Genomic DNA, 14,043 nt, shown 5'->3' on the forward strand with positions numbered 1-14,043 from the left:
TCAGATGTGCCGCAGATCTAACTTTTCAACTTTTGAACACATTACGGTACCAGTTTTGCCTTATAGTATTATTAACAACACAGTATATGAAGCGATATATAGTTTACAATTTACTTAATTATTATTTGCTAATACTGACAATGTTTTACTGTGCCAAATACATTAAATTTCATATGATTATGGATGTTACATGGATGTCTTATTCTACGTAACAGGCACATGCATAAATATGTTGTCTTTATTGAACCAACTTCAGCTGAAGCAACTAAGATCAATGAATAGACATGGTATCCTTATGTTGCAGGGTAACACTCATCCCAGTGTATTAAAAAAAAAAAAAAAAAAAAAAAAAAAGCTAATATCAGATTACAAAATTCTTGTTCATCCTCTGTATTCACTACACATGTCCTCAACACAGATGCACAAATTTGATTCTAGGAAAAAAAAGATTTCCTGACATCACATCCATAAGAATCCTTTTAGACATCGGATTGACTGTTTGTCTCAATATTAGAAGAAATGCCTGGATTCTCAGGTGACTACTTTGATAAGGGCATTCCTCTTTTAGTTAAGGTTTCGCGCATGTGAAAATATGGGCCATCGGTCGGTCATTTCAAATATACTATTCCAAAATCAACATGTTTTTTCTTCTATGCTACTTAGCCTTTAAACTAGGTGTACTTTCAAAATGTAATTTTTTAACAGACTGCATCAAAATGTCTGCAATGCCCAAATCCTGTTCAATTTAAGTTTCTTTATAAGATGTATGAAATGTTTCAAGCATTCAGTTAGGAACACGCTACATATTTATCCTAACAATAATTCGAATTACACAGGTATTCTTGTATTAGCAGAATTCCATAATACATCTAAAATGCACCTTTTATAATATTTGTTATCAAATCATCATTATCCTTTTATTGGAGGTGTTAAGGCAATAAGAATCAGCATAATACTCATAAATTTGCAAGAATAGGTTTCAAGGTTCAAATATAGAACCTTCTTTTTCAGCCACATAACTGCAAATGAAAGAAAAGCCTATGCTTAAGCGAGAACAATGACAGGAAAAAAGGGAAGCTACTAGCATCATGTGTTAATGAAAAATAAAAACAGTTAGAAAATACTTTTCTTTTGAAACTGGGATCATTAACTACAAGGGAAAATTTTAATGAATGTGAAATGCCTCAAGAAAATCGAATTCACAATTGGAAGATGATTTGGAATAATTTAAGCTGTAGAAAAATAGAAAATGTGGTTTACTGACCAAATTGTTGGGCAAGCGAGGATTTATATGTTTCTTTTTTCCTAAAATATGCCTCATGTTCCTTAGCAGAATATTTTAAGGCTTTCTTTGTTTAACCAAACCAAATTTAACCACATTGACAAGGAAACTTGTATATACCCCAGGAGTTCATATTTGGAATGGGGTCTTTAAGGATGGAACTGTGAATTTTATTGATAAGAGAAAAAATGATTCAAAAGTTAGATTTCTGTAAAATATGAGCAGTATTAGAGCTAATAACTGGGTGGATTAAATTTTTTTAGGTGTTTCCGAATTTATAAAAATACTTCAGTTCCAGTTAATGATCCCAGTTGTAATCCATCTTTACCTTCAGATTTTAAGGAAATCATTTCATAGTTTTCATTTTTTATTATCAGATGGCCCCAGCAGCTTGACTTCTGCCATTGGTATTGCCTCAGCACAAGCCTTTCTTCCATTAATTGCACTTCAGCAGTTGAAGAAGGTTCTATATGTAAACCTTTGAAACTAGGCCTACAAATTTATGAATATTATGGTCATGCTCGTTGCCTTAACACCTACAATAATCTTTACTCATTGTATTATTTTAACTCAGATAGCATTATTCTTATTTAAATTTTATTTATATTGGCATTTTTTATCAATTTAAAGTTTCTTAAAGGAAAGGTGGACCGGCAAAAATGTATTTTAAATTTGGTTTTGTAAATCTGAACATGCTTTCTGAAAATAATTTATTTTGATTATAAAACAGCAATAAATCAAAAATAAGAATAAAATAGTTTATTTTGATTATAACTGCAATAAATCAAAAATAACAATAAAATAATTAAAATTTGTTAATTAATTAAACTTTTGTTTTATTACAAATACAAATTAATTTCCATGTTATAGTCATCACAATTCCTTTTATTTTAACTAAAGAATTAAAATGACAAATGCTGCCTTGTTGGCATGGTAGCTGGCTTCCATAGCCTTGGGCCTCAGTACAAATCCTGGAGAAAGAAGGGATGTTTGTAAGCATTTTTGTCATAGGAGGCAATTAAAATTTTGTGGTGGAGAAAGTTCTTTCGAGAGGAGAAAGATATACACAGGTACAAGTTGAAGCAAGGTTGGCACCTGTGAATCCAAATAGTCATACTATTAGGTATTGGTGGGCCTTAGTACCTGCTAAGCTTCCACACCAGACAAAATTCCGAGGTAAAACACCCCCAAGGTGCAGTTCGAGGGTCTCCTACCTCTCTTATTTTGCCAACAACCTCTCCAGAGGATTTTGCCTCACCGTGTATTCTGAGTGCTCTCTTGCCACATGGACACTCTATGTTTACAAACATCTATACTTCTTTGGAATTCGAACCCAGGTCTTTTGATACAGCAGGAAACAACTAATCATTTGTACTGTGAATACAAATGATGTCCAAGGCAAAAAATGTCTATGTAAAGAAGGAAAGGCTCCATAGAGACGTAATGTAAACCAGTTTGTCTTCTATGCGGCTAGAAAGAAGAGGGAAAATTTGCCAAGAGATTTGGCAATGGAACCTGTTGGTGAGAATTCACCCCTCTGTGATGTACCGGGCCTGGCCGAGATTTTCTTCCTCCTCCACGTCAAAAAACAATGCTTCATTCTTTGATCAAAATTACTAGGAGCCATTCAGAGAGTAACTAACAAACTACTAAACCTCCATTTAATTTTTAATATAAGGCATTCAGTAAAAAAAAACTTTTGGGTTTTATTCCCTAGCCACATATAGAATGTCCTAAACCCAGTTAGTATACTTTAGCTTTAAAAGTATAACTATTCAACAGCTCTGGCTTAATTGAAAAGTTTTTAAGTTTTGTTTGGTATCAGCTCCATTCATAAGGCAACCAATTCCAGTCTCTAAGTCAACTCAGCTATACTTAAATGTGATATATCCATCGTGAATTGGGTTCGGAATAGATTTAACACAGACTTGATGTGATGAAGGGTTTTACATATAGCATATTAGGCACTTTATTATAATACAAAAAATAAACATATATAATTCCCATGAGTTAATAGCATAACGTATCTGTACCGCAACATTCTTTTCTTCTTGTAATCTTGACTCGGTGTCATGTGGGAAAACATGTGCCGTTCAGCTAAAGTGAACATCAGATCACGTGGTGAACATCAGATCATAACATGTCCCTCCTAAAAGATGGAATTGCATTTTTCAATGAACCGTCAAATCCACATGGAAACATTTCTTGAAACAACTAATGATAATAATAACATTCATGAAATTTCGGAACTTAATTAATCAATTATTACTAATTTGAGTTAAAGTTATTTCAATATAAATTCAATAATCTTAGTCATGCACAGATATAACATTCAATTAACTTTTCCTTACATCTAAATCTTTAAAATTGTCATTATTATATACACAAAATAATCATTAAACATTATACTTTACCAAACATGGCTAAATATTAGACATATGATATAGCATTAAACAAATTTCTACAATAAAGTCTAGCACTTTAGCTCTTCAACAAATAATCAAATGAAATAGTCAAAATGTTCATAACATTTAGTTATTGATTTTCAGTCATATCTCTAGTGGGAGACAGTTAATCAAGATAATGAGTCTGCATTAATATCATCTTTGCCTTTCCAGTATTAATCACTACATGAAATCGTTGTAGACCAATGTTGCAAACGAGAACTTTGTGAGGAATACTCAATTCTTCAATAATACTGCTTCTGGCCATCACAAAAACTGGTCCACAGCAGGCAGAACATATTTGTAGCCTTGACAGCTAGATTTCGCAAGTCCAATGATATCCACATTGATTATCTGGGATGGTTCATTAGGATGTTTCACTGGCATAAGGGGAACTTCATTAAAAGGACACTTTTTCACTTGAAATTGACAGGAAGTACAAGGTGTTATAATATTTATTTCCATATTTCTTGATTTCAGGTCAATAGAAAGAATATCTCAATCATTCAGCAGCCTTTTTGGTTCGCAAGTGACCTCCCCATAAGCCAGAATGAGCTAAGTCCAAAATTAGTTTTCTTCTTTCTTTAGGAATAACTAACTGTTGAACTCCTTTCTCCTAAAAATCTTATCTTTATGACACAAAAAGTTGTCAATAAAATGATTACTTCTTAGTATCTTGCGAGCATGTTTTTACGATGGATCACCTTTTTGTTTGAACCAGAAAGCTCTGAATCCGAGACACAATGATGTTGTTTCATGCTATGTTTAGAATCATCTTTACCTAACTTTTCATGTAGCAGAGCACAACATGCTTTTGTTTTCTTATATTTTACATTAATAAAGATTTCCCTATCATGGTTAAATATTTCGACAAAAGTTTCAGTTTCATAAAAAGACATTTCAATTAAACTCTCTCATAAGTAATGTGTACATCTTTATATTCAAAACTAAACTTGCATGTATCCTCTCCATTCAGCTCATTAAAAGCATTTAACGACAAAAGTCAATCATTATATAACTTATCAACCATTATACATGTTATAAAAATAGGTGACTTAAATTTACCATCTTCAAAATATTTCGAATATTTCAATAAAAGTACGTTAATCAATGGAAACTTTAAAGATTGTCCAAATGCTGATGTTAGAGCACACTTCTGAGTGGTGTATGGCATCTTTCTGGTACAATATTAGTCTTCACAACAGTCAGTTGTGTGCCTCTGCTATTGCATTACAGTCAAAAGTCGTTAATCCGGACTAGTCGGGACTTCGGCGATTCCGGATTCTCGATTTTTCCGGATTATAGATCATCAGTTTAAATCTCCTAATATGGCATGCAGAAATTCTAAAATTAAAAATATGAAACCGTAATTTATGAAATAAAGAACAATTATGATCTAAAGGGTATCAAAATTTACAAAAAAAAAAAAGCTTAATATTTATTTGTTTAATTTATTAAACATTTCTTTCAATGTAAGTTAAGTTGCTTCGTTTTATGTGATCATACTTTCTCTTTAATTCTATAACAAGACATAATTTCTTGTTCAGTTACAAAGTTCCGCTGTTCAAGTCCCGTTAATAGCTGTGCCGAGAATACCGACTAACTTGTCAATCGAAATTTTTTCGTTTTCATTAACCTCTCTGTCACATTCTTCATGTCTTTATCCATTTTTTGAAGCAATTCCACTTTTTGTTTGTTGGACGTCGAAACATACTTTCGTTTTGTAGATCCTTTGGAAGTTCCAGCATCGGAAATTCTATTTGACATAATCGAAAGTTCAAGTTTACTTTTATAAAATTGCTCTTACAGTCTGCAAAAAATAATAAGCGGGATCCAATTCGAAGATTAAGGAACAATGCAATCATTAACATTAACTAAAATAGGTAATTAGATAATTTTAGCTTACACCGTCCGTTATACATTAAACACGCAGGCGAAAACGTATTCTGCACTTGCGCACACGCATATGAGCAGTAGTCAAGGTCTTATGCGCATGCGTAAAACGTCTGTGCGCATGTGCCAACACGGCGCATGCGCAGAAAGTTTTTAGCTTTGAGGTCCGGATTATAGATCATTCCAGATTATGGGTTTCCGAATTAATGACTTTTGACTGTAATTAGTTTACCATCACAAGCAAATATAACAGTAAGTCATCAATTAATTAACCTTTAGCTTCTTGATTTACATTAAAATATTTTGCAGTTATGTCATCACAATTATTCTTGATTTCTTCCTTATTAAACTTTGTCATATCTTCGTGCAACAATATGTTACAATACTTAGAAAGACATTTTGAACATCTTGATTGAGAAGACCAATTTTTTATTCTGCAGTTCCTTTCAAAACAAAGAAAGCACCAATTGGAATATTTTAAGCTCTTTTTTCTTTCTTCCAGCAACATAACACATTTTACTGAAATGTGATCTTCACTTGCACAAAATAAACAAGGGGGGGGGAGAATAAAATGTTTTTCAGGCAAATCTGCATAACTCTTAGAACAGGATAGATTTAATGAAGTTCGTTCACAAATTTCAATTTCCCAATTTAGATATTTCATGAGCTCTTCGATATTAAACATTTCTTCATCTGCTTTCTGACAAGCAAAATCAAGCATTATATCCCTAGGAATATATTTTATTAATAAAGGATGAAATAAACTTCAGTACAATTCAGTTTTTTGATTCCTTATGAAATAAGCAACCTTACTTATGAGTTACAGGTATCATATAACTCTCTCAAAGCATGGATATCATTCAAACTTTGGATAGGTCATAAATTTAACTGTTTATGCATGAATGAATTACTATTTCCAACTAAATCTTTCTTTAAGAATTTTAAACACTTTGTCATAATTCTCTGCAGATCATGAAAGTCCTTTCACAGTTTTTAAAGCTACACTACCTAATAAATTAATCAAATAACTGAACAACTTTATGTTGATTTATTCCTGTATCAAAAGTATTATAAAATGTTTGTCACACTTCAGCATTTTAAAAAAAATTAATTCTGATTATTTTTGGCAATTTAACACTGTAATCGAAGCTTCTATTAATTACAATGAAAAAATACATACAACACTACTATGATAATAACTATTGGAAACTAGTGAATTACAGTCAAAAGTTGTTAATCCGGACTCGTCGGGACTTCGGCGATTCCGGATTATAGATCATCAGTTTAAATCTGGTAAGATGGCATGCAGAAATTATAAAATTAAAAATATGAAACCGTAATTAATGAAATAAAGAACAATTATGATCTAAAGGGTATCAAAATTTACAAAAAGAAAAAGCTTAATACTTATTTGTTTACTTTATTAAACATTTCTTTCAATATAAGTTGTTTAAGTTGCTTCGTTTCATGTGATAATACTTTCTCTTTAATTCCATTAAACAGATATAATTTCTTGTTTAGTTACAAAGTTCCGCTGTTCAAGTCCTATAATTGCTGAGTCAAGAATACGGACTAATTTGTCAATAAAAATTTTTTCGTTTTCAATAACCTCTGCGTCACTTTCTTCACTATTGAAAGCGAATTATAATGACGAGGAACTTGATTTAAATCATATCAAAGAGAGTACATCGAGATGAAATACTACATTTAGTAAGGAATTATAAGCAAATTAAAATAAAAACATCTGCCCTGAAGATAAGGATAGTGCTGACAGATCAACTTCCAATTCATTGCGCGCTGCGTCGTTTCCCTCCCACTGCAGGGCAGTGTGAAATTGATAAACATATTTCGGAATGATTAGATAATCAAAGGATATGCCTTTACCAATTTTTTGCAGCAATTCCACTTTCTGTTTAATGGACTTGAAAACATACTTTCGCTTTGTAGATCATTTACATATTAGTAAATATATATCGGAAAGTCTATTTGACATAATCGAAAGTTCAAGCTTAATTTTATAAAATTGCTCTAACAGTCTGCAAAAAATAATAAGCCTGATCCAATTTGAAGATTAAGGAACAACGCAATCTGCAACATTAACTGAATTAGATAATTTTAGCTTAGCTTATACCGTCCATTACGTGCATGCGTAAATGTATTATGCGCATATGCACACTCATATTCACAGCCGTAAAGGTCTTACACGCATGCGTAAACGCCTATGCGCATGCGTCAGCGCGACTCATGCACAGAAAGTTTGTAGCTTTGAGGTCCGTATTATGGGTGTCCGAATTAACGACTTTTGACTGTATTATTTTTATGTTAATGCCATGTCATTCTACATTCCATTGCCTTAAATAAAAGAAAAGTTCATTCAATAACTTCCTTCTCTGACAAACGCTATTTTATGCAAAGGTATAAAAAAATGTTACCCATTAAAAAATGGGCAATATTCATAAAGTAATATTATTCAATTTAAAATACGTGTCTCTATTTCTCTATTCCAAATCTATATTATCCTAACTTCAAAAATAAATTTCACTTTTTCAGACTGATTATAAATATTGTGAATTTATTGTGTACTATGTTAGCTCTCAACGTCGTTTTGCTATTTTTGGAATCTGGCTTGTCTCATGCTTTCGAAGATTGCATGCACAGAAGATATATAAATAATGAATATGAAATAATGAATTAATAATTGCAACACTTTAATATGAAGGGTTTTAAATTAAGAATAGATTTATTAAAAATCTCTGAGCTTAATATTAATATGCATTTACGGAGTTAACACAAAATGAAATACATTTTCTTTCTAGGGAAAAAAATCACTACATTTTTTATATTAAATTCACCACACTACAGTGTTGTAAAAAGCATAATCACATAGAAAATAAATAAATTATTAAATAAAATAAAAAATACAATGCACATAATAATCTTTTACTACTATCAAACGGTATGGAGGTGTACCTTCGAGCCCAAGTAAAGTGAAGACGTTCCTAAGCGTAGAGGAAATGATGTCATCGGAAGCTATATCCAATCACGAGGAGGGATTTTTCTCTATGTACATGGCACGGTATAGAATGCTTATATGCAACCCGTGATAATAGTTTTCAGCTAATTTGGGTTTTAATCTGCCATATCAATGAAGTCTGCACAGGCATCAAGCCGAAACTGCATTAGTTCCAGCCTTAAAGTATGAGGCACGAGTCGGAAGCAAAGCTTGCATTAACCCAAACTGTTGGTCACTATGAGGCGGACTGTCTTATGACCAATTCCCACTTTTTCCACTATCATTCGCACTGTCTCATGATGATCCTGGACCAAAAGTTCCTTCATTTTCTGTACGCTGTCTGAGGTGCAATTGAAGGCCGACCACTTCGAAGGGAGTCTTCAATGTGTCTTGTCCTTCTCGAAAGTATTTAAGGCACACACATATGCACTTCAGGATGACAGAATGTTCTTCATAAACTGTTATCAGCATTTCATGAGTCTCTTTCACTGATTTTCCAAGTTTGAAACAGAACAGCACATTCATTTCAACTGCAGTCACAATACTTTCACTCTACAATGAGCTGTTCCCACACGATAAACACATTCGCAGCACCACTGCTCAGGAACTCGGTCAGAACCATCTTGACCTGTCCATGCAGGATGTGCAGGTTGCACACTCTTAAGGGCCATTCACACTGGAGTTTATCTGAGCTAACAGTGTCAGTTCTATGTGTCAACTAGCTGCGCTATGCCTGCAGCGGAAAATCTGAAGATTTTTCAACTTGCTGCCCTATGGGGAAAAACTGGTTTTGGAGATGTGTCCATTAGCTCAGATAAACCCCAGTGTGAACGGTCCTTTACAGTTGTAAGCATTATGACAACATTCACCAAACTTTCTGGAACGAGACTGTGTTTAAAATATGTTTTTCCTGTATATTTTATTTAATAAAGAAAAGTATTCAGGCATTAATTATATTAAGACATGAATGCTAATCCAGTTTATTGTTGGACCTAAATTGCTCCATCTTAATTTATGTATCTAAATTGCACTGCATGCTGAAAGTTTACATATCTGGGTATTCTTCTGTTATCGGGACTGAATTCAGAAATGTATGTACGCATGGATGCATGTGTTCATGTATGTATGCATACATGTACATATGAATGTGTGTGTATACACATGCATATATTTCTGAATCTGGTCCTGATAACAGAAGAGTACCTATGTTTGTATATCTTTTTTATACTTCATAAAGAGAATATTATGAAAAATGCATTACGTTCGCAAATGTGCATGAATTTTAAGTTACTGACTATTAAAATATCTACACCTGATAAACTAAATATTAAAAATCTGCACCTGAAGCCATTTAAATGTCAATTATTTTTCATTAACTTGTATTAAATGGTGCTAACAAAATTACACAAAAAAAAAAATCTTTTTTTTTTTTAAACATAACGATTAATTAACTTCAAAGATAAAGAAACTTTTCAAAAAACCCCATTTAAAAATATGCAACTAAAACATTTACATCAAGAAAATTTTAAAAATCCTCAATTAAATATCTTTGGAACTTCAATATTTTTATATATTTATATTTTTAACAAAAGAGATATTTTTATCTGTTATTAATTTATCTTCAATACTTTTATCAAGACTGTAAATACTAATTTATAAGAAAACATTTAAAATTACAATATAAAAAATAGGATTTAATAAATAAAATGAACAGATTCACATATACCAATATTACTTTAATGAATCCCATAAAACAAAATTTTAAAATAATATATGACAGTAAAATTTTTTCTCTTGTGGAAACATATAAATATAAATGGTTTATTATTTATTTCCATCAATTGACAATGTAATTTACATACCTCACACAGCATTGGCAGTAGGCTTCATGCCATCTAGCACAATCTCCACAAAATCCAATCCAACACAGTGTACCTCTCTAAATTCTAAGAATTATGTTACCACTTGCATTTGAACCAGTCTTGACCTTACATAATGAGGTTTTCCTGCATTACAAAAGTCTTTACTGCAGTTGTAACTAAAAGCTGTTACTAATCTCCAATCTCCTGGAGAAAAAAAAAAAAAAAAAAAAAAAAAAATACTTCTTAACTGTGTAGATACGCATTTCTTTAAATTATTCTTTCTAACATGACTTGTTACATACGAGTACATAACTCTGGAGATTTTTCTCCTATGTATTTTAAAATCACCTTTAGAACATATGACCTTTTAGATACCTTACACAGAAAGCTTTTCTGCTGTGTGACTCTGCATATGCCTCTTTAAATAATCCTTTCGACTAAATGATTTTTTACATACTTCACAAACATGAGATTTCTCTTCCATGTGATAGAGCATATGCTGGTTTAATTTACAGCTCTGACGAAATGACTTTTTACATACTTCACAAACATGAAGCTTCTCTCCTGTGTGAATAAGCATATGTTCATTTAAATTCCTCTTCCGACTAAATAATTTCTTACACACTTCACACTTATGAAGTTTTTCTCCTGTGTGAGTCAGCATATGCTCATTTAAATTACTCTTTCGACTAAATGACTTCTTACACACTTCACACATATGAGGTTTTTCACCTGTATGAATAAGCATATGTTCAATTAAATGGCCCTTTTGACTAAATGACTTGTTACATACCTCACATGCATGAGGTTTCTCTCCTGCGTGAAAAAGCATATGTTTCTTTAAAGCATTTTTCTGTCTAAATAACTTCTTACATACCTCACACATATGAGGTTTCTCTCCCATGTGAATTAGCATGTGCTCATTTAAATAACGTTTTCGACTAAATGACATCTTACATACTTCGCACATATGAGGTTTCTCTCCTGTGTGAATAAGCATATGTTCATTTAAATTAGTCTTTCGACTAAATGACTTAAGACATACTTCGCACATATGAAGTTTTTCTTGAGTATGAATAAGCATATGATTGTTCAAATTATTTTTATCCATAAATGCTTTACATACTTTACACACATGAGGTTTCTCCATAGTGTGAATCAGCATATGAGTATTTAAACCACTTTTTTGAATAAATGATTTCTTGCATACTTCACACACATATGGTTTATCCCCAGTGTGAATAAGCCTATGCGCTTTTAGACTACACTTTTGACTAAATGACTTCTTACATACTTCACACACATAAAGTTTATCCCCACTATGAATAACCAGATGCTTGTTTAAACTACTCTTTTGACTAAATGACTTCTTACATATTTCACACACATGGGGTTTTTCTCCTGTGTGAATGAGCATATGCTGGTTTAAAACAGACTTTTGCCTAAATGACTTCATACATATGTCACACACATGAGGCTTCTCTCCTGTGTGAATAAGCATATGAATTTTTAATTTACTTTTTTCAATAAATGACTTCTTACATACTTCACATACATGACGTTTCTCTCCTTTGTGAATAAACATATGCGTGTATAAACCACCCTTTCGATTAAATGATTTCTTACATACTTCACACACATGAGGTTTCTCTCCTGTGTGTACACGCATATGATCTCTTAAATGACCCTTCTGAATAAATGACTTCCTACACACTTCACACACATGAGGCTTTTCTCCTGTGTGAACAAGCATATGATTGATTAATTTACTTTTTTCAATAAATGACTTCTTACATACTTCACACATATGATGTTTCTCTCCTGTGTGAATAAGCATATGCGTGTATAAACCAGACTTCCGACTAAATGATTTCTTACATACTTCACACACATACGGTTTCTCTCCTGTGTGAAGAAGTACATGCATGTATAAACCACTCTTCTGACTAAATGACTTCTTGCATACTTCACACACATAAGGTTTCTCACCAGTATGACTAAGCATATGCTGTTTTAATTTATACTTTTGGCTAAATTGTCTCTTACACACTTCACACACATGAGGTATCTTTCCTATGTGAATGAGCATATGCTTTGTCAAATTATCCTTTTGTCTGAATGATTGATTACATTCCTCACACACATGAGGTTTCTCTTCTGTAAAGGTATCCATAAGAACTTCTACAACATTGCTTTTTTCCAAATGACTGGTTACGTATCGCTAAACATAAAGTTTCACCACATAGGTAAGTATAGGATTTGATTTTTTACAATTTGCTACATAATTGAGGATGATGTTTACATTATACATGGATATAAAATGGGGTGGTGAGCTGCACCAAAATAGTTCTTGGATTCTTCACAGTAGTTTTCAGTGTGCGAAAATACAAGTCTGACTACCTTGATAAAAGTATTAATATATATTGTGCATGAGAATTATTTAATGTACTACATAAGCATAGCTTGATTTTTCTAAAGTATTAGTTCTTCTACTATGTTAGCCAGTGCTTAACACGTTAGAGAAGTTACTTATTAAAAATTCCTATATAATTTCCACATTTCACGGCACAGTATTTTGCAATAAAGAAACAGAACTTCTACCAATATGTAAAACCAACACCCCCTTAAACTCAACACTTGACTGTACCAGCCGTTAAAGCTGCGTTCACATACTGGGCCGTTCGTGTGAAAAGCAGAACATCTCTTTACGACAACGACGAGAAAAATCGTACTATATTTTAGAGTGTCAAGATGTAGAAACTCGGCTTCCGATAAGCAAGAAGCGTCTATCGTTTTAGCCCGGTTTCGGAAGGAGAAAGGGGAAAAAGGGATTTCCTCCAAAAACTGACAATAGCTCACGATGGAGGATGTTTTTCACGTTTGCGGCAAGAATCGCATGAGATGCTAAAGAACTTGTGATAATATTTATTTAGCTTAGTTTCCTTAAAAATAAAAGTTGCTAAACTAATTTGTAAGATTAATTGTGTGGTAAATTTCATTTTGTACATTGTGTAAAAGTGTCTGAATGCAAATATCTTGTACGCATATATCATCGGATACGAGCAGGCGATCCTATGCATTACACTGCATTTTAACAAATTTTTTGTTAATTACGTTAGTTTAAGTCACAAGGAAATGATCAGAATCTGCTCTTCATTAGCAGTTTAGTAAACTGGCAAAAATTGTTCATTTAACTAACTTTGTCGCTCATAGGTAATATTTTTTCATAAATAATAATGTAAAAAAAAAAGAAAAGAAAACTTTCTAAGAAACAGGAAATGAATTGTAGAAAAAGGAATAATCTATATACATGTTATTTACATTTTGAGAGCTGACAGGTACTGTTCTGTGAAATGATGGTTAAATATAAAGCCTGTTTTCATGTGTACACAAACACGTGTGTACGTGCATGCATGGGTCAGCAGTTGTCGCTTGTATGCACCAAAAAAAAAAAATATTAATTAAGGTACAGTGTATCATTCAAAACAATGATTATATGTATACATTTAAGTTAATTGCATATAATAATGAAAGGGAAAAGTGCAGAAT

The 14,043-nt window shown here is 32.3% G+C and overlaps 1 protein-coding gene across 1 annotated transcript; it reads right to left on the bottom strand.

The window, feature by feature from the left end:
• Nucleotides 1–2,019: 2,019 nt before the first annotated feature.
• LOC118188995 (uncharacterized) lies at nucleotides 2,020–13,469 on the bottom strand. Its single transcript, XM_035359526.2, has 2 exons — nucleotides 10,495–13,469; nucleotides 2,020–3,431 (listed from the first exon to the last, which is right to left on the bottom strand). Exon 1 carries the CDS (start codon nucleotides 12,665–12,667, stop codon nucleotides 10,871–10,873), a length of 1,797 nt encoding a protein of 598 aa, XP_035215417.1. The 5' UTR covers nucleotides 12,668–13,469; the 3' UTR covers nucleotides 2,020–3,431; nucleotides 10,495–10,870.
• Nucleotides 13,470–14,043: the final 574 nt, after the last annotated feature.

This window comes from Stegodyphus dumicola, chromosome 2, assembly GCF_044657685.1.
Source record: "Stegodyphus dumicola isolate Sdum_Otavi_A_Nest chromosome 2, ASM4465768v1".
Classification (NCBI taxonomy): domain Eukaryota; kingdom Metazoa; phylum Arthropoda; class Arachnida; order Araneae; family Eresidae; genus Stegodyphus; species Stegodyphus dumicola.

Bases quoted from the DNA above. Each gene is read 5' to 3' on its own strand.
- LOC118188995 (XM_035359526.2), bottom strand. From the start codon at position 12,667: ATGGATACCTTTACAGAAGAGAAACCTCATGTGTGTGAGGAATGTAAT.